The 21,226-nt window shown below is 47.3% G+C and overlaps 1 protein-coding gene across 7 annotated transcripts in view; it reads right to left on the reverse strand.

Moving 5' to 3' along the window:
* Positions 1-21,226, reverse strand: part of LOC144596441 (utrophin-like) — a 401,591-nt gene that overhangs the window by 50,251 nt on the left and 330,114 nt on the right. For 6 of the 7 annotated variants that reach the window (XM_078404693.1, XM_078404692.1, XM_078404691.1 and 3 more), the window contains 5 exons: positions 20,971-21,100; positions 16,407-16,675; positions 8,322-8,468; positions 2,728-2,806; positions 1,635-1,698 (listed from right to left, as the gene is read on the reverse strand). In XM_078404693.1, the coding sequence (XP_078260819.1) occupies positions 1,635-1,698; positions 2,728-2,806; positions 8,322-8,468; positions 16,407-16,675; positions 20,971-21,100 (689 nt within the window). The remainder of the gene's footprint in view (positions 1-1,634; positions 1,699-2,727; positions 2,807-8,321; positions 8,469-16,406; positions 16,676-20,970; positions 21,101-21,226) is intronic. The other variant, XM_078404695.1, reaches the window with a different exon arrangement.

Raw genomic sequence — 21,226 nt, forward strand, 5'->3', positions numbered from 1 at the left:
GGACCAGACGGGATAGCCTTCGTTGCCCTCGCGCATCGATGAGCCTTGGGCGCCCAACACCCTGTCTGTCGCCGGTTTGTGGTTTGTCCCTCCTCGGACCACTGTCGGTAGGTACTCACCACTGCTGACCGGGAGCACCCCACAAGCCTTGCCGTTTCAGAGATGTTCTGACCCAGTCGTCTGGCCATAACAATTTGGCCCTTGTCAAAGTCGCTCAGGTCTTTACTCCTGCCCATTTCTCCTGCATCCAACACATCAACTTCAAGAACTGACTGTTCACTTGCTGCCTAATATATCCCACCCCTTGACAGGTGCCATTGTAACAAGATAATCAATGTTATTCACTTCATAATGTTTTGGCTGATCGGTGTATTAAGGAATAGATTATTCAATTTCGCAATTGTGAAACAATGTAATAAAACACAATAGTCTGAATGACCTTACGTTATAATGCATGAGGTTCTGAATGAATCAGCACAGACCCTGGTTACTTTGTGTGCTGTGTAAACGCATCTCTTTGTATTTTGAGTTTTATTACGTCGAGACTCAAAGATTCCAAGGGATGGTGAAGGGGGAGGGTTAAAGTGAACATTGAAAAACATTGGAACTAAGCAATCCTCACAATGCTTTGGAAGGTAGAAATATACAGTGCAAATGTAACTCGTTATATAGTCCCTGCAAAAAGGTGGGCAATGAACAATGAGCATAGAAAAATCTCATCCTGCAAACACTGATATCATAACATTTACCACCAGGGGGCACCGCACGATGGCTGCCTCGCTTATAGTCTGTCTGTCCTTCTCAAACTTTTTTTGTTATTTTTGGTAAGTTGGTTTGTTTTATGTGGGGGGGTGGGGGAGGGGGTCGGGGGAAAACTTTTTTTCAATCTCATACCTTGCCGGAGATGCGATTGTTTTGCGGATCGTATCTCCGGTCGCTCTGCGGCCTAACATCGTGGAGCTGGCGGCCTTGCCTGGGACTGACTTTGAGCCCCACCGCGGGGCATGGACTTAACATCTGAGCATGCGATCCCTTGCCTGCGGACTTTAACATCGCGGAGCTCGCAGTCTTGGGTTGAGACCGGTCGGGAGCTCCAAAAGCCGCATGCCGATCGCCTAGCCCCGACCCCGGCTAGATCGCACGGCGTGGGGGAGCTGAGATTCCCCCGTGATGCAGGAGCTGGATCGCCCCGACGAGGAAGGCCTGCCGTCAGCTACGTTCGACTAGCCCAGATGCGGGAGCTTGATCGCCCTGACACAGATCGTCCCATCAACGGAAGGTTAGAGGCCCCGACCGCGCGAGAACAAAGAAGGGAAGAGATTGAACTTTTTTTCGCCTTCCATCACAGTGAGGAATGTGGAGGAGTCACTGTGGTGGATGTTCATGTTAAAATGTATTTTGTGTGTCCTGTTGCTTTTTATTGGTTTGACTGTGTGGCAAATGAAGTTCCTCGTATGTTGCAAAACATACTTGGCTAATAAAGTATTATTGTGATTGTGATTGTGATTAAATTTCACTTGTTTGAGTCCATATCCATGAGCTTCATCTGTAACTTTTACCTGTGGCAATTACCGCTATCCACACCATGTGGAAAGCACATCTCTCTAGTTGACCATAACGTTAAGTAAACTTACTTGATGTAATACGGCACTTTGTTGTTGTGAGACACACCTCTCTGCCATGGCAACTGAACAGAAGCTAGAGAAACATAAAGGATAAAATGTATATAAATTATAAAAGACGGATTAGAACGCAACTGAAATAAAGGACACATGGTGGCGCAGCGGTAGGGTCAGATTTTTTTTTAGATTTAGATTTAGAGATACAGCGCGGAAACAAGCCCTTTCGGCCCATCAGGTCCACGCCGACCAGTGATCCCCGCACATTAACACTATCCTACACACACTAGGGACAGCACCCGTAGTGGGGATGGAACCCGGGTCTCCGGCGCAGCATTCGCTGTAAGGCAGCAACTCTACCGCTGCGCCACCGTGACCGCCCAAAAGTTGCTGCCTTACAGCGAATGCAGCGCCGGAGACCCAGGTTCCATCCCCACTACTGGCGCCGTCTGTACGGAGTTTGTACGTTCTCCCCGTGACCTGCGTGAGTTTTCTCCGAGATCTTTGGTTTCTTCCCACACTCCAAAGACGTACTGGTTTGTAGGATAATTGGCTTGGTAAATGTAAAAATTGTCCCTAGTGGGTGTAGGATAGTGTTAGTGTGCGGGGATCGCTGGTCGGCGCGGACACGGTGGGCTGAAAGGGCCTGTTTCCGCGCTGTATCTCTAAACTAAACGAAACTAAACTAAACACAAAGTGCTGGATTATTTCAGCAGGGCATGCAGCATCTCTGGAGACCCCTCGGATCAAGACCCTTCTTCAGGCTGATTGAGCCTGAAGAAGGGTCTCGACCCGAAACGTCACCCTTTCCTTCTCTCCTGAGATGCTACCTGACCCGCTTACTCCAGCATTTTGTGTCTACCTTTGAATATTTCATAAGATCAGGGGGTATGGAGAGAAGGCAGGTACAGGTTACTGAGCTGGATGATCAGCCATGATCATATTGAATGGCGGTGCAGGCTCGAAGGGCCGAATGGCCTACTCCTGCACCTATTTTCTGTTTCTATGTAATATCTTTCATGCTTTAGCCTTCAAGTACTCTCTACCTGTAACGTTATAATATTTACAATACATTTTAATATTCTAGATTTCTACACGTCTGACTTACTGGAGAGGAAATGTTGTGACGATGGACCAAAATCGCGGTATGCTTCTTGCAACTGATTGATCCGATCCTCCACAGCGCCCTGCAACGATAAACAGAGCCAATGTACATTTATTAATGAGACTCATAGTGACAAAGACATTTTTACAGACATTTTCTCGACAGTGATTGCTCGACAGAGGTTGCTCCACATCTAGGGTCTATCCAGCATTGCCATGCAGTTCACGATTCACTTGCACCATTCAGCTATTCGGCCCTGTCCTGGTTTGAACTAAGAAAGAAAAGTACACAAGGGGATCTTATCGAAACGTATAAGATTATTAAGGGGTTGGACACGTTAGAGGCAGGAAACATGTTCCCAATATTGGGGGAGTCCAGAACAAGGGGCCACAGTTTAAGAATAAGGGGTAGGCCATTTAGAACGGAGATGAGGAAAAACTTTTTCGTCAGAGAGTTGTAAATCTGTGGAATTCTCTGCCTCAGAAGGCAGTGGAGGCCAATTCTCTGAATGCATTCAAGAGAGAGCTAGATAGAGCTCTTAAGGATAACGGAGTCAGGGGGTATGGGGAGAAGGCAGGAACGGGGTACTGATTGAGAATGATCAGCCATGATCACATTGAATGGCGGTGCTGGCTCGAAGGGCCAAATGGCCTCCTCCTGCACCTATTGTCTGTTGTCTATTCCAGCTGCAGGGGTGAAGGCCGGAACCTACTGAACAAATAGCGACACGCCGTTCTAGTTTTCCTCCTCTGGGTCAAGGAACAACTTGCTCCTGGTGTCCAAGTAGTTCGTGGTGAGTGGGGTAAGGCCTCCGGTAGGCCCAGCGTGCCCGGCCGGGGGATGTTGGACCTGCCCAGAAATCCCCTCTCACCCGCCGGGGATGTCGATGGGACCTGTGAGTAACTGCTGAGAGCGAGAAGGGCGGTCGGAGAGGGAGGGGGACAATCAGAGAGGGTGGGGGACCGGCGGTGAGGGAGGGAGGCCGGCGGTGTGAGGCAGGAGGATAGTGGGGAGGGAGGGGAGCTGGCAGTGAGGGAGGGGGGCCAGCTGGGGAGGGAGGGAGGGAGGCTGGCAGTGGGGACGGTGGGGAGGGAGCGGGGCTGGTGGTGAGGGAGGGGGGGCCAGCGGTGAGGGAGGGAGGGGGGCCGGCAGGGAGGGAGGCCGGCAGGGAGGGAAGGAGGGGGGCCGGCAGGGATGGTGGGGTCCAGCGGTGAAGGAGGGGGGCCAGCGGTGAGGGAGGGAGGGGGGCCGGCAGGGAGGGAGGGAGGGGGGCCGGCAAGGAGGGTGGGGTCCAGCGGTGAAGGAAGGGGGCCAGCGGTGAGGGAGGGAGGGGGACCGGCAGGGAGGGAGGGAGGGGGGCCGGCAGGGAGGGAAGGAGGGGGGCCGGCAGGGAGGGTGGGGTCCAGCGGTGAGGGAGGGGGGCTAGCGGTGAGGGAGGGAGGGGGGCCGGCAGGGAGGGTGGGGTCCAGCGGTGAGGGAGGGGGGCTAGCGGTGAGGGAGGGAGGGGGGCCGGCAGGGAGGGAGGGAGGGGGGCCGGTAGGGATGGTGGGGTCCAGCGGTGAAGGAGGGGGGCCAGCGGTGAGGGAGGGAGGGGGACCGGCAGGGAGGGAGGGAGGGGGGCCGGCAGGGAGGGAAGGAGGGGGGCCGGCAGGGAGGGTGGGGTCCAGCGGTGAGGGAGGGGGGCTAGCGGTGAGGGAGGGAGGGGGGCCGGCAGGGAGGGTGGGGTCCAGCGGTGAGGGAGGGGGGCTAGCGGTGAGGGAGGGAGGGGGGCCGGCAGGGAGGGAGGGAGGGGGGCCGGCAGGGAGGGTGGGGTCCAGCGGTGAGGGAGGGGGGCTAGCGGTGAGGGAGGGAGGGGGGCCGGCAGGGAGGGAGGGAGGGGGGCCGGCAGGGAGGGTGGGGTCCAGCGGTGAGGGAGGGGGGCTAGCGGTGAGGGAGGGAGGGGGGCCGGCAGGGAGGGAGGGAGGGAGGCTGGCGGTGAGGGAGGGGTTCCGGTGGGGGGGGGGGGTTAGTGGGGCTGGCGGGGACGGAGGGGGCCAGCGGTGAGGGGGTGTTGTGTTATTGGTGAAGGAGAATGTCACGGCAGTGGTCAGAGGTGACGTTACAGTCGGTTTGTCTAGTGAGATTGTGTGGGTGGAGGGAGGAACAGAAATGGATGATCACCTTGTTGGGGGAAATGGAGGCTTTGGTCAAGAGTAAGAAGGCGGCATGGGACAGATTTAGGCCGCTGGGATCAAGTATAATCTTGGAGGAGTTTCGGGAGTTAAGGAGCAAGCTAAAAAAGGAAATCAGAAAGACAAAAAGGTGACAGGAGAATACTCTGGCAGACAGCATTAAGGATAATCCCAAGAGATTTTATCAATACAGAAAGGGAAAAAAGGGTAACTAGAGAGAGAGTGGGTGGGACCCCTCAGGAATCAAAGTGGTCAACCCTGTGTGGAGACACATGAGAGGGGAAAGATTTAATAAGAACCTAAGGGGCAATTTTTTCACACAAAAGGAGACGGGTATATGGAACGAGCTGCTCGAGGAGGTACTATCACAACATTGAATAGACACACACGTACATGGATAGGAAGGGTTTAGAAGAAAATGGGCCAAATGCAGGCAGGTGGGACGAGTGTAGATGGAGCATCTTGGTCGGCAAGGGCAGGTTGGGCTGAAGGGCCTGTTTCCGTGCTGAATGACTATGACCTTGAGTCCCTTTCATCACTGTTTGGAATGAACTCAATGATTGGCCCTCCAGCAGAGAACTGTAAACATTCATTACCTTCTGAGCGAAGGCATTCCTCCACAAGTGAGTTTTTTAAGGTTATAAGTAGCTAAACAGACAAGTGAGTGCTGGAGGATTTGGACTTCAAGAAAGCCTTCAATAAGGTGCTACACAAAACGAGAGAGCAGGATTGTTTTCAGGTTGGGAGGCTATAATTAGTGGGATGCTGTGAGGAAATTTTCTTGATGTTAACAATCTATGTAAATGATTTGAATGACAGGACCATGTACATTATATCCAAGTTTGCTGATAATCCAAGCCGGATAGAAGTGTGTATTGTGCAGTGGAGGCAGTAGCTTCGGTCACGGTGGCGCAGCGGTAGAGTTGCTGCCTTACAGTGAATGCAGCGCCGGAGACTCAGGTTCGATCCTGACTACGGGCGCCGTCTGTACGGAGTTTGTACGTTCTCCCCGTGACCTGCGTGGGTTTTCTCCGAGATCTTCGGTTTCCTCCCACACTCCAAAGACGTGCAGGTTTGTAGGTTAATTGACTGGGCAAATGTAAAAATTGTCCCTAGGGTGTAGGATAGTGTTAATGTGCGGGGATCGCTGGGCAGCGTGGACTCGGTGGGCCGAAGGGCCTGTTTCCGCGCTGTATCTCTAAATCTAAAAAAAAATCTAAAAATCTAAAGGTGATATAAACAGCCAATTTGGAACAAAAGACGGAATAATAGAACACTTTCACAAATGGTGCAAAGCTGAAAGGCACCCGAGTATCCTTGTACAAGAACGATTGGGATTTTAATGGCCCGATTCATCAATTAATTAGGAACAACATGATGACCTTTCATGCAACAGAGCTGAAAAAAAGTGAAGCTGGAATTTTCTCTACGGATCTCACCTTCTTACCCAAGGAATGATGAATGGCAAAGGCGGGATAGCAACAAGGACAACAACCAGATTGATTCCTAAAATTCAGTTTTCTCTTTGAGGAGATATTAAGCAGTGTGGACTTGTACACCTTGCAGTTTAGAAGAGTAAGAGGTGATCCTGTACATCTATATACTAAAACTCTCATTTGTTAATTTGTTTGTGATTGAACTACAGCCAAAACGGTACACGATAGCGCGACAATTTTAGGCCCACCTTACTCACTGTCATCGCTTTAATGGTAATGCAAGTAGTTTTATTGAAATCGGTGTTATATTTTTTAAGTTATTCACATTTTTAAGTTTAAATCTATCTCCTAGGGAGGGAGGAGGGAGGGGGTTGGAGGGGAGGAGAGGATGGAGGATAAGGGAGTTGAGGAGGGAGTGGGGGGGAGGGGAAGGGGAGGTGGAGGGAGGGGGTGAAGGGAGGGAGGATGAGGAGGATGGAGGGGGGGGGGTGGAGGGGAATGGGGGGGGGGAAGGGGGAGGGGGGAGGAGAGGGTGCTGCACCAATGCAGGAGAGGTTTGGGCCCAACGGGTCCACTTGGTCTAGTTGGACATAATTCTTTCAGGGTTTGATGGGGTAGATGCAGGGATGATAGGAGGCAGGAGTTAGGTTCAACCTTAGGAGGGATCATCCCTTTAGAACGTAAATGAGAAGAAACTCCAAAGATGTACAGGTATGTAGGTTAATTGGCTTGGTAAATGTAAAAATTGTCTCTAGTGTGTGTAGGATATTGTTAATATGCGGGGATCGCTGGGCGGCGCGGACCCGGTGGGCCGAAGGGCCTGTTTCCGCGCTGTATCTCTAAACTAAACTAAACTACTGAGAAGAAAATGAGAAGAAACTACAGATGCTCCCCGACTTACGATATTTCCACTTTGCGATGGTTCAAATGGCAGTGACTCGTAGCGAGCCGCAGTTCACTTCCGGCCACGCGATCACCTGTATTCAATGCATTTCCACTTACAGTATTTTCAGTTTTCGATGGGTTTCTCAGAACGTAAGCCCATCGTAAGTTGAGGAGCACCTCTACTGCATACAGAGTTGTTGCCTGATTATGGCTCTACAATTGATCAGCAAGCAACTCAAACAAAAATGCTTAAAAGTCTTTAAAGATGTCATCTTTTGTTTGAAAAGGTGAAATTGTGTTATAAATTTTGCTTCTGTTCCAAAGCTGCCGATTCATGGATGGCTGTGGTTTGAAGAATGAGACTAGTTTCTTAAGTCTTTGTGTGGGCTCTGTTAAGGCACCTTCATAGCCATACCCAATACACGCACATGCATCGTTTCCAACCACAGGTTTTGAATAGAAACCAAGGATTAATTAGAGCAAGGCAAAGGTTTAATTTAGTTTTGCGATACAGCGTGGAAACAGGCCCTTTGGCCCACTGAGTCTGCACCTACCAGCGGTCCCCGCACATTAACACCACCCTACACACACTAGGGACAATTTTATAAAACATTTATACCAAGCCAATTAACCTACAAACCTGGAGTGTGGGAGGAAACTGAAGATCTCGGAGAAAACCCACGCAGGTCACGGGGAGAACGTACAAACTCTGTACAGACAGCACCCGTAGTCAGGATCAAACCCGGGTCTCCGGCGCTGTAAGGCAGTAGCTCTACCGCTGGACCACCATGCCACCCCAAGTTGGAAACTTGTCTGTGCCAAATGTCATACTGAACAAATTTGCGCACTAGGTTTTGGGTTGGGACCAGTCTGAAGAAAGCTCTCAACCTGAAACATTGTCTGTTCATTCCTTCCACAGGTGCTGCCTGACTCGCTGAGTTACTCCAGCATTTTGATGCAGATTGCAGTATTTGCAGTTCCTTTAGCCTCCAGATAAATGTTGGTTATTCTTTGCAGCATTCCTCTGCCAAAGACTTAAATCGCCTTAGTTCTTTCTTCATTACTGAACTGATTCCAGAAATGGATCCTTGTTTTCCATTCTTACCTGTACCAGTTTCCATCGTATATTCAGGTCATCAAGCTGGTTAGAACTCTTTGGAGATAAAGTGACATCAGGCGGAGATAACTGATCAGCCAGGTCATTTACTGTTTTGACTTCTTGATTCATTGGAGCAATTTCCTCTTTGAAAGCCTAATGGAGAGCATGGAAAAAGTCTGAGAATTCTCGAAAGAAGCTTAAAAAGGTAACTGCCTTATAATCTGCATCCCAGAGTGAATTACAACGAAAATCAAGAGTTGGGAAATCACTATAATATATAGTTATAATATATTTGATTGCTGGACTCTGGATTGCTACCTGAGCCATGTGCAAATTGGCATAGGGGTTGAGAGGATTAGAGAGTTGAACGCGTGGCTCAAAGACTGGTGTGGAAGAAGTGGGTTTGAGTTTGTGGGACATTGGCACCAGTATTGGGGAAGGAGTGGACTGTTCCGACGGGACGGGCCCCACTTGAACCCGGCTGGAACCAGACTCTGATAGAGCTTGAAACGAATTAGGGCCAACAAATTGGAAGTGTAGGGGTGGAGTTAAAGGGAAAGAAAGTGCAGGAAATGTCACAGAAGTCTCCCAAATTAATGGGACGGGAAGTTCAAGAAGGGGTAAGAGAGTGAGGTCGAGTAAAGTCGGGACCGGTGTGAGAGGGGAGGAGAATACCAAATTAAAGGTGTTGTATTTGAATGCGCGTAGTATAAGGAGCAAAGTGGATGAACTTGTAGCACAGTTAGAGATTGGTAGGTATGATGTTGTGGGAATTACAGTGACGTGGCTACAAGAGGATTGGAGCTGAATATTCAGGGTCATACGTCCTATTGGAAAGACAGACAGGTGGGCAGAGGGGGTGGGGTGGCTCTGTTGGTAAGGAATGAAATTCAGTCCTTAGTGAGGGTGACATAGGATGAGAGGATGTAGAGTCATTGTGGATAGAGCTGAGAAATTGTACGGGTAAAAAGACCCTAATGGGAGTTATTTACAGGCCTCCAAACAGTAGCCCGGATATAAGATACAAGTTACATCAGGAGATACAATCAGCATGTAAGAAAGGCAATGTTACAGTGGTTATGGGAGATTTCAATATGCAGGTAGACTGGGAAAATCAGGTTGGTAATGGACCCCAAGAAAGGGAATTTGTAGAGTGCCTCCGAGATGGATTCTTGGAGCAGCTTGTACTGGAGCCTGCCAGGGAGAAGGCAATTCTGGATTTAGTGTTGTGTAATGAATCGGATTTGATAAGGGAACTCAAGGTAGAGAAACCATTAGGAGGTAGCGACCACAATATGATAAGTTTTAATCTGCAATTTGAGAGGGAGAAGGTGAAATCGGAAGTGTCAGTATTGTAGCTGGGCAAAGGGCACTACAGAGGCATGAGGGGGGAGCTGGCCAGAGTTGACTGGAAAGGTACCCTAGCAGGAATGATGGTGGAATAGCAATGGCAGGAATTTCTGGGAATAATCCGGAAGATGCAGGATCAGTTCAAAGAGGAAGAAAGATTCTAGGGGGAGAATGAGGCGACAGTGGCTGACAAGGGAAGTCAAGGGCAGTATAAAACTAAAAGAGAAGGCATATAACATTGCAAAGATTAGTGGGAAGCCAGAGGATTGGGAGGCTTTTAAATAACAACAGAAGGTAATTAAAATGGCAATACGGGGAGAAAAGATGAAATACTTTCTGACCAATAATATAAAAGAGGATAGCAAGAGCTTCTTCAGTTATATAAAGAGCATGAAAGAGGCAAGAGTGGAAGTTAGACCGCTGGAGAATGATGCAGGAGAAGTGATAATGGGCAATAAAGAAATGGCAGAGGAATTGAATAACTTTTTTGCATCAGTCTTCACAGTGGAAGACACCAGCAACGTGCCTGAAATTCAAGAGAGTCAGGGGGTGGGTTAATGGAGTGGCTATTACTGGGGAGAAGGTGCTTGGGAAGCTGAAAGGGCTGAAGGTGGATAAGTCACCTGGGCCGGATGGACTGCACCCTAGGGTTCTGAAATAGGTGGCTTTAGAGATTGTGGAGGCATTGGCAGTGATATTTCAGGAATCACTAAAGTCAGGAGTGGTTCCAGATAAGTGGAAAATTGCCAATATTACCCCACTGCACAAGAAGGGAGCAAGGCAGGATAGTGGGAACTGTAGGCCAGTTAGTCTGACTTCAGTAGCTGGTAGGACTTTAGAGTCCATTATAAAGGATGAGCTTACGGAGTACTTAGAAGTTCACGATAAAATAGGCCAAAGTCAGCATGGCTTTGTGAAGGGGAGGTCTTGCTTGGCAATTTGCTGGGATTCTTTGAAGAAGTAAATAGCAGGACAGACAAAGGAGAGTCAGTAAATGTTGTATATCTAGATTTTCAGAAAGCCTTTGATGAGGTGCCACACGTGAGGCTGCTCAGGAAGATGAGAGGCCACGGTATCAAAGGGCAGATACTGGCATGGATAGCAGGTTGGCTGGATGGCAGAAGGCAAAGAGTGGCAATAAAGGAGGTGTTTCTGGTTGCCTGCCAGTGACTAGCGGAGTTCCGCAGGGCTCAGTGCTGGGGCCGCTGTTCTTCACGTTGTATATTAATGATTTGGACGAGGGGATTGAAGGCTTTGTGGCAAAGTTTGGGGATGATACAAAAATAGGTGGAGGGGCAGGTAGTGTAGAGAAAGCAGGGACTCTGCAGAAGGGCTTGGGCAGGTTGGGAGAGTGGGCAGAGAAGTGGCAGATGGAATATAGTGTAGCAAAATGTGGAGTCATGCATTTTGGTAGTAGGAATAAAGGCGTAGACTATTTTCTAAATGGGGAGAGAATCCAGAAATTGGAGGTGTAAAGGGACTTGGGAGTGCTGGTGCAGGATTCCTAAATAGTTAATCTGCAAGTCGAATCAGTAGTAAAGAAAGCAAACTCAATGCTAGCATTTATTTCAAGAGGGCTTGTATACACAAACAGGGATGTAATGTTGAGGCTCTGGTCAGGCCGCATTTGGAATATTGTGAGCAATTTTGGGCCCCATATCTGAGGAAGAATGTGCTGGCTCTGGAGAGAGTCCAGAGGAGGTTTACAAGAAATACCCCAGGAATGAGTAGGTTCATCTGTGATGAACGTTTGTCGGCACTGGGCCTGTACTCGCTGGAGTTTAGAAGGATGAGGGGGGACCTCATTGAAACAGACTGAATAGTGAAAGGCCTGGATAGAGTGGATGTGGAGAGGATGTTTCCACTAGTGGGAGAGTCTCGGACTTGAGGTCACAGCCTCAGAATTAAAGGTTGTTCTTTTCAAAAGGTGATGAGGAGAAATTTCTTTAGTCAAAGAGTGGTGAATTTGTGGAATTCTTTGCCACAGAACGTTGTGGAAGCCAAGTCAGTGGATATTTTTAAGGCAGAGATAGATTATTGATTAGTACAGTGTCAGGGGTTATGGGGAGAAGGCAGGAGAATGGGGTTAGAAGGGAGAGATAGATTAGCCATGATTGAATGGCAGAGTAGATGATAGGCCAAATGGCCTAAGTCTACTCCTATTCCTTATGATGGGCCTGTTTCCACGCTGAAAGACTCAACTCTGAGGTCTGTAAACCCTATCTTTATTAGACTTTATCTTGCACGATATGTTTTTTTTCTGTATCCTGTATTTGTGCAGTGTGGATGGCATCTTTCTACTGACTGGATAGTATGCAACAAGAATGTTTTTCACTGTACCTCGGCACATGTGACACTAAACTAAACTATAAACCCAACGAACAGCACATTCAGATGTTTTAATAATTCATGTAACAGATGACAAGAAAAGCTGGATATTTTGACAAAAGGGATGATTGAAATTCCCGTTTGTGGGAGCTTGTACAATTACAAGGTGGGAGATTCCCAGGATTGTTGTTTCTGATAAGACAGGGGGCTGCAAAAGCTGTGTCTTTGTGAAGGCGTGAGCCAGCTGCAAAGCAGTTTCACCCCTGCGACTTCCATCCTGGATAGATGTAGTAGGGCAACAATCACCCTGTGTAGCTTGTTTTTCAGCAGTGTATTCCGTGTCTGTTCTGCAAAAGTGTTAGTCCAGTGTCTTTTGTCTCTCAGTCTTCAGTCCTTTGGTTATAGTTCCAAAGTTTCTTTGTTTTGTTGGTTATGATATGTTCTATCTTTAGTTAAGGTCTTAGAGATACAGCGCGGAAACAGGCCCTTTCGACAGACCGGGTCCGCGCCGACCAGCGATCCCCGCACATTAACACTATCCTACACCCACTAGGGACAATGTTTACATTTACCAAGCCAATTAACCTACAAACTTGTACGCCTTTGGAGTGTGGGAGGAAACCGAAGATCTCGGAGAAAACCCACGCAGGTCACGGGGAGAACGTACAAACTCCGTACAGACAGCACCCGTAGTGGGGATGGAACCCAGGTCTCCAGCGCTGCATTCGCTGTAAGGCAGCAACTCTACCGCTGTGCCACCGTGACTGCCCTGAAGGTCTGTAGATATTTTAATGCTTTGCTTTGGTGCCATTGTCCTTGAATAAGAGTTTTAAATGCTACAAATGGACTCGGCAAATAATTGAAAGTTCAGTGATCTTACACTGTTTCTGCTAATAAATTCGAGAAAGAAAATGCAGAACTCTGGAAAACACTGGTGGAATGGGACAGACTGGATAAATCATTCAAAGTGCACATTGTGTCAAACAGACTGTGGGCTATAGGACTCTTAATGAGGATAATTGGTCATCAGGGTAAGAAGAGGGGGTTCAAAAGCTTTATAAATCATATTCCCTTATGATCATCGTTGCTTAAGGTCTTCCACAAGACAGATTCTAATATTATGAGATTGATTAATGGATGAACTTGCATAGATAAGGGTTAACTTATGATGAGCGTTTGTTGGCACTGGGCCTGTACTCGCTGGAGTTTAGAAGAATGAAGGAGGGGAGGGGGGGGGGGGGGGCCTCATTGAAACACACAGAATAGTGAAAGGCTTGGAAAGAGTGGATGTGGAGAGGATGTTTCCACTAGTGGGAGAGTCCAGGGACTCGAGGTCACAGCCTCAGAATTAAAGGACATTCCTTTAGGAAAGAGATGAGAAGGAATTTCTTCAGAGGGAGGTGAGTCTGTGGAACTCTTTGCCGCAGAAGGCTGTGGAGTCCGTTAATGGATAGAGATAGAGATGGATTGATTCTTGATGAGTACAGGTGTCAGGGGTTATGGGGAGAAGGCAGAAGAATGGGGTTAGGAGGGAGAGATAGATCAGCCATTATTGTGTGGGGGAGTGGACTTGATGGGCCGAATGGCCTAATTCTGCTCCTATTACTTATGATCTTATGACATATTTTTGCATTGTTGTTTCCTCCTAATTCTCCATCATTTCCATAAAGTGCTGTACCTGTTCTATCATTCAGAGAGACCACAGTTAATTTTCTACCCAAACTCCATTTCCTCAGCACCTTACTCTCCTGAAGATACTTAAATATTTGGATGCAATCTCCTTATCCTAATTGACTGACGACTGCCAAAAACATTGGAAATGTCATGTTGTGCCAATTGGGATCAACTAATTCAGCAGAAACAATGCAATAAATAAAACTTGATTTGTCTTGTGTGGTTGAGGTGGGTAATGTTTAAAAAGTTAACCTGCATGGTAACCCATGTGCAAAAAAACGAATTAGAAATAAAACTGCTGACGTTTCAATCCCAATTCTGAATTCTTATTTTAGATTAGAAATATGTCTGAAGGGTCTCGACCCAAAACATCACCCATTCCCTCTCTCCGAGATGCTGCCTGACCTGCTGAGTTACTCCAGCATTTTGTGATACCTTCGATTTGTACCAGCATCTGCAGTTATTTTCTTACATAGTTTAGAAATATAGTGTGCAAAAAGGCCCTTCGGCCCACCAAGTCTGCACCGATCAATCCCATCACGTTAACACTATCCTACACTAGGGCCAATTTTACATTTACACCAAGCCAATTATCCTACAAACCTGTACATCTTTGGAGAGTGGGATGAAACCATTCTCGGAGAAAACCCACGCAGATCACGGGGAGATTGTACAAACAAGCACCCGTAGCCAGGATCCAACCCAGGTCTCTGCCGCTGTAAGGCAGCAACTATATTGCTGTGCCAACCAGGATACCCCATCTATATTAGTCCTCCCTGCCAGTGTTTGACCCATTGCCCTCTAAACCTTTCCTATCTATGTCCCTGTTCAAATATATTTTAAATGTTGTTATATCTCTGGCAGATCCATATACACACCACCCACTGTATGAAAAAGTTGCTCCTCAGGATCCTATAAAATCTTTTCCCTTTCACCTAAAATCTATATATTCTGGTTCTTGATTCTGGGTGGCAGTGTGAACTGTGAGGAAGATGCTATGAGGTTGCAGGGTGACCTGGACAGGTTGTGTGAGTGGGCAGATGCAGTTTAATGTGGATAAAAGTGAGGTTATCCACTTTGGTGGCAAGAACAGGAAGGCAGATTGTTATCTGAATGGTGTCAAATTAGGAAAAGGGGAAGTACAACGAGATCTGGGTGGCCTTGTACATCAGTCACTGAAAGTAAGCATGCAGGTGCAGCAGGCAGTGAAGAAAGCCAATGGAATGTTGGCCTTCATAACAAGAGGAGTTGAGTATAGGACCACAGAGGTCTTTCTGCAGTTGTACAGGGCCCTGGTGAGACTGCACCTGGAGTACTGTGTGCAGTTTTGGTCTCCAAATTTGAGGAAGGACATTCTTGCTATTGAGGGAGTGCAGCGTAGGTTCACGAGGTTAATTCCCGGGACTGTCGTACGTTGAAAGACTGGAGCGACTGAGCTTGTATACACTGGAATTTAGAAGAATGAGAGGGGATTTTATTGAAACATATAAGATTATTAAGGGATTGGACACACTAGAGGCAGGAAACATGTTCCCGATGTTGTGGGAGTCCAGAACCAGGGGCCACAGTTTAAGAGTAAGGGGTAGGAGTAGAGATGAGGAAAACCTTTTTCACTCAGAGAGTTGTGAATCTGTGGAAGTCTCTGCCTCAGAAGTCTCTCCTCCTGCACCTATTGTCTATTGATTCCCCTCACAGGGTAAAAGTCAGCAGCCACCCTATCTATTCCAACCATGATCTTATTCACCGCAAGAAGATCACCCCTCATTGCGCCCCTGGATCCCTCTGCTTTGTTCAGGTTTAGAGATACAGAACAGAAACAGGCCCTTCGGCCCACCGAGTCCGCACCGACCAGCGATTCCCACACACTAACACTATCTTACGCACACTAGGGACAATTTACAATTTTACTACGCCTTGGCAGGAAAGTGTGGGAGGAAACCGGAGCTCCCGGAGAAAACCCACGCAGATCCTGAGGAGAACGTATAAATTCCATACAGACAGCATCCGTAGTTAGCAGTGAGCCCGGATCTCTGGCGCTGTTAAGGCAGCAACTCTACCGCTGCGTCACTGTGCCGCCCATCTACACTTCCCAGCGCCCTGTCATTCACTGTGAATATTCTGCCCTGGTTTGACTTCCCAAAATGCAATACCTCAAACTTATCCACGTTAAACTCCATTAACCACTCCTAAGCCCACTTGCCCAACTGATCAAGATCCCACTGTGATTTTGGATTACAATACCACCCATTGAAATGAATCTGAAGAAGGGTCTCAAACCGAAACGTCACCCATTCCTTCTCACCAGAGATGCCTGCCTGGGCTGCTGAGTTACTCCAGCATTTTGTGCCTAGCTACAATACCATCCACTTTAGTGCCATCTGCAGATTTGTTAATCAATGACTTTGCATTCTCATCCACGTCATTGATATAAACCACAAATAGCAATGGGCCAAATAGTAATATCCCTCAGGCATATTACACCACTTCTGTTGAACAGTACACCTGTTCAGTTTAGTAGGAAAATAACTGCAGATGCTGGTACAAATCGAAGGTATCACAAAAAATGCTGGAGTAACTCAGCGGGTCAGGCGGCATCTCTGGAGAGAAGGAATGGGTGACGTTTCGGGTCGAGACCCTTCTTCAGACTGATGTCGAGGGAGCGGGACTTTTGTCCCAGAGATGCTGCCTGTTCAGTTTAGAGCCACTTCTATAAAGATAGAATAATCTGATTTCACTTACTGTGGTTTTGTCAATGTGATCTTGCAAAGAGTCAATAAGCAGGTCTCCGACAGGTTGCCAGTCATTGCGGGCACTTTCAGCAGTTGCCACATGGGCTTCAAGGTCATCCATGGCTGTCTGCAGTTGCTGTAGCTTCTCCAGGGCCTTATCTACCTGCTTCTGCCAGCTGCTTGCATGAACGTTCAGCTGCTCCCAATTGGCCTTCACTTCTGTGGACTGTTTCCGCACCACTTTAGCAATCCTCTGTGCTTTCTCTTCAGGAGTTGGCTCTGGAATTGTACAGATGGAATTGTCAGCTTTCCACTGCATAAATTATTTTAACATAATGACCACTTTCTAAACGTCAAAGGTCCTTCAAAGGTACTTTGGCCCCTTCTAAGGAAGAGGATAAGTCACAGACATTGTGAAAGACACAAAGGCAATCCCTATAAATAGCAAGTTCGAAGCGCCAATTTTGGTGCTTCTTTCATTTGGTGAGGCAAGGGATCTCGAAAGTAATTGAATACATACAATTGTGACTCCTAAGGTTAAAAAAAAGGCATAGAATGAATAAACCAGCATAATGCAACACCTATTTGAACAAAAGCTCTGCTTTGCACAGTAATCAAAGGATAAATATGCATCAGACATAATTTTTCAGGAGTTAAAGATGATCTTAAATGAGGATATTAAATCTCGCTATCAATGCTAATGACAGGAGATAACTGCGTGAGGCCTCAGATCCAATTAAGTCAAGGGAACAATTCCAAACAAGTTACACAAAGAACGTTGCAGAACTGTTATTATATAGGCAACTTAGCTTTGTTGTAAAGTTGTAAAGATAGTGCCATTTGCATTCACACGTTTTCACGAAGTGATCTACCAATTTGTGTTAAAGTAGATGGACGCAAAAAGCTGGAGTAACTCAGCGGGACATGCCGCATCTCTGGAGAGAAGGAATGGGTGATGTATCGAGTTGAGACCCTCCTTCAGACTGGTTCCTGTTATAATGAAGGGCAAGGCAGGTGGGCATCAGGAAGCTTGGATGACAAGAGATGTAGGGGGTCTCGCCAAGAGCAAGAAGGGGGCAGCTGGGGTCAAGTGTATCCCTCGGAGTTTCAGGAACTGACAACCCCGCTAAAGATGGAAATCAGGAGGGGAAAAAAGGGGGCAGGAGATAGCCCTGGCAGACAATATCAAGGACAGTCACCCGAGATTGTATGTACACTAATGGAAAAAAGTGTAAACAGAGAGAGAAAGTGTCTCTCAGGGATCAAAATGGCCGACTCTGTGTGGAGCCACAGGAGATGAGGAAGGTCCTCAATGAGAATTTCTCCTCGGTTTTACCGTGGAGAAAGACATGAGGACTGGGAATCTTGAGGCAGTCAGTGGAAGTGTCTTGAGCGCAGTCAGAATTATGGCTGAGGAGGTGCTGAACGTCCTAAAGGGTATGAAGGTAGACAAATCTCCCGGGTATATCCGGGAAACTGAGAGAACTAGAGGAAAAATTGCAAGTGCCCTGGCTGATATTTATGAGACATTAAATATGGGTGAGGTGCCGAAATACTGGAGGGTGGCAAATTCTGTGCTTCTATATAAGAAGCGCAGCAAGGAAAACCCTGGGAGCTGTGTAGACCTATAAGCCTAACATCTGTGGTCGAAAAGTTATTAGAGAGTATTTGGAGGGATAAGCATGCATTTAGATAAATCAGGGCTGATTAAGGATAGGCAGCGCAGTTTTGAATGCGAGATCGTGCCTCATGAACGCTTTTCGAAGAAAGTTGAGTCTGATTCAGTCTGAAGGAGGGTCTCGACCCGAAACGTCACCCATTCTTTCTCTCCAGAGATGCTACCTGTCCCGCTGAGTTACTCCAGCATTTTGTGTCTATCTTGAGTGTTTTGAAAATGTTGAATTCCAATGTATACAAGCCTAGCCGCTCCAGTCTTTCAACATATGACAGTCACGCCATTCCGGAATTAACCTAGTAAACCTACGCTGCACGCCCTCAATAGCAAGAATATCCTTCCTCAAATTTGGAGACCAAAACTGCACACAGTACTCCAGGTGCGGTCTCACTAGGTCCCTGTACAACTGCAGAAGGACCTCTTTGCTCCTATACTCAACTCCTCTTGTTATGAAGGCCAACATTCCATTGGCTTTCTTCACTGCCTGCTGTACCTGCATACTTCCATAGCGAAGATGGTTGTCAAATATTGCAGCAGCATCTTGATCGATTGGCCAGGTGGGCTGAGGAATAGGTGGAATTTAATACAGATACAGTTTCCTCCATAATGTTTGGGACAAAGACCCATCATTTATTTATTTACCTCTGTACTCCACAATTTGAGATTTGTAATAGAAAAAATCACATGTAGTTAAAGTGCACATTGTCAGATTTTATTAAAGGGTAATTTTGTACATTTTGGTTTCACCATGTAGAAACTACAGCTGTGTTTATACATAGTTCCCCCATTTCAGGGCACCGTAATGTTTGGGACACATGGGTTCAAAGGCATTTATAATTGCTCAGGTGTGTTTAAATGCCTCCTTAATGCAGGTATAAGAGAGCTCTCAGCACCTAGTCTTTCCATCACCTTTGGAAACTTTTATTGCTGTTTATCAACATGAGGACCAAAGTTGTGCCAATGAAAGTCAAAGAAGCCATTATGAGACGGAGAAACAAGAATAAAACTGTTAGAGACATCAGCCAAAATCAACTGTTTGGAATATCATTAAGAAGAGAGCACTGGTGAGCTTACTAATCTCAAAGGGACTGGCAGGCCAAGGAAGACCTCCACAGCTGATGACAGAAGAATTCTCTCGACAAAATAAAGAGAAATCCCCAAACACCTGTCCGACAGATGAGAAACACTCTTCAGGTGTCAGGTGTGGATTTGTCAATGACCACTGTCCGCAGAAGACTTTATGAACAGAAATACAGAGGCTACACTGCAAGATGCAAACCACTGGTTAGCCGCAAAAATAGGATGGCCGGGTTACAGTTTGCCAAGAAGTACTTAAATGAGCAACCACAGTCCTGGAAAAAGGTCTTGTGGACAGATGAGATGAAGATTAACTTATATCAGAGTGATGGCAAGAGCAAAGTACGGAGGAGAGAAGGAACTGGCCAAGATCCAAAGCCTCGAGGTGGAGGATGATGGTCTACGTGCCGTTGTGTTTATGAACTGTCAGGTGGCTTATGAGTCCAATCCTGGCTGTGAAAGTTCTTCGGCATTCAGGGCAGGTCATTCCAGATGTCAGATCGGGCTTTGGTTGTTGCTGCCTCTCTTTCCGTTTACTTCTCTTGTCTTCTAATTCTGCGCATCTGTTGGCTTTGAAGGTCGCTGGTCCTTTTTGCATGATGGTTGGCCACAGTTTCCTGTCCTTGGCAATGGTGTCCCAATTTTCGATGTGGATTTCACATTTCTTCATGCTGGCTTTTAAGGCGTCTTTGAATCTCTTCGATTGTCCGCCTCTTTTACGTTTGCCTTCTTTACGCTGGGAGTAGAAGGTTTGCTTTGGTAGACGCTGAAACACGGTGGTGGGGGTGTTATGGCTACCTATGATCCAAAACGTACCCCGAAAGCAACAAAGGAGTTTTTCAAAACGAAAAAATGGTCAAATTCTTGAGTGGCCAAGTCAATCACCCGATCTGAACCCAATTGAGCATGCCTTTTATATGCTGAAGAGAAAACTGAAGGGGACTAGCCCCCAAAACAAGCATAAGCTAAAGATGGCTGCAATACAGGCCTGGCAGAGCATCACCAGAGAAGACACCCAGCAACTGGTGATGTCCATGAATCTCAGACTTCAAGCAGTCATTGCATGCAAAGGATATGCAACAAAATACGAAACATGACTACTTTCATTTACATGACATTGCTGTGTCCCAAACATTATGGTGCCCTGAAATGGGGGAACTATGTATAAACACTGTGGTAATTTCTACATGGTGACAAGGCTATTCAGCCATTATGTCCACGTCACATTTCAAAATATGCTCACTAGAACGTTTCAAGTATGGGCGGCAGGGTTGCTGCCTAACAGCGAATGCAGCGCCGGAGACCCAGGCTTGATCCTGACTACGGGTGCCGTCTGTACGGAGTTTGTACGTTCTCCCCGTGACCTGCGTGGGCGTTCGCAGAGATCTTTGGTTTCCTCCCACATTCCAAAGGCGTGCAGGTTTGTAGGTTAATTGGCTTGGTATATAAGTGTAAAGTGTCCCTAGTGGGTGTAGGGTAGTGTTAATGTGCGGGGATCGCTGGTCAGTGTGGACTCGGTGGGATGAAGGGCCTGTTTCCGCGCGGTATCTCCAAACTAAACTAAAGTGGATTCACTGGATCACTGGAGAGGAATGACGGCAATTGTGAACAGTGCGGCAATACTAACTCAATGTAACAGCATCTCTCTTTAAGCTGCTGCGTCACCACTGTTACAAGAGTTTGAACAAAATTGCTTTCGTTAGCACTGCAGCACTCTTCACTCCACAATTTATCATCAATTTATTTTTCATCACTCTGACAGGATTAAGGGCCAATTTCTGGCAAAGTGCTCATTCTTAAAGAGAACCGTTAATCCACTGACCAGTCTTAATGTGCAGATGGTGCCGCGGTTCTTCGGGACCCTCGATCGGTTGATCTGCAAGGAATAATCGTGCAGAATCCAGAGCAGTCAGGATGGCCTCCTCCTTATCCAGTAACTCATGCTCGAGTCCCTGCACGAGAGAATTTCACAAAGGGTGAGAATGGTACTTAGAACATAGAAAACACAGAAAAATAGGTGCAGGAGTAGGCCATTCGGCCCTTCGAGCCGGCACCGCCATTCAATATGATCATGGCGA

Source organism: Rhinoraja longicauda, chromosome 9, assembly GCF_053455715.1.
Source record: "Rhinoraja longicauda isolate Sanriku21f chromosome 9, sRhiLon1.1, whole genome shotgun sequence".
In the NCBI taxonomy this organism is placed as follows: domain Eukaryota; kingdom Metazoa; phylum Chordata; class Chondrichthyes; order Rajiformes; family Arhynchobatidae; genus Rhinoraja; species Rhinoraja longicauda.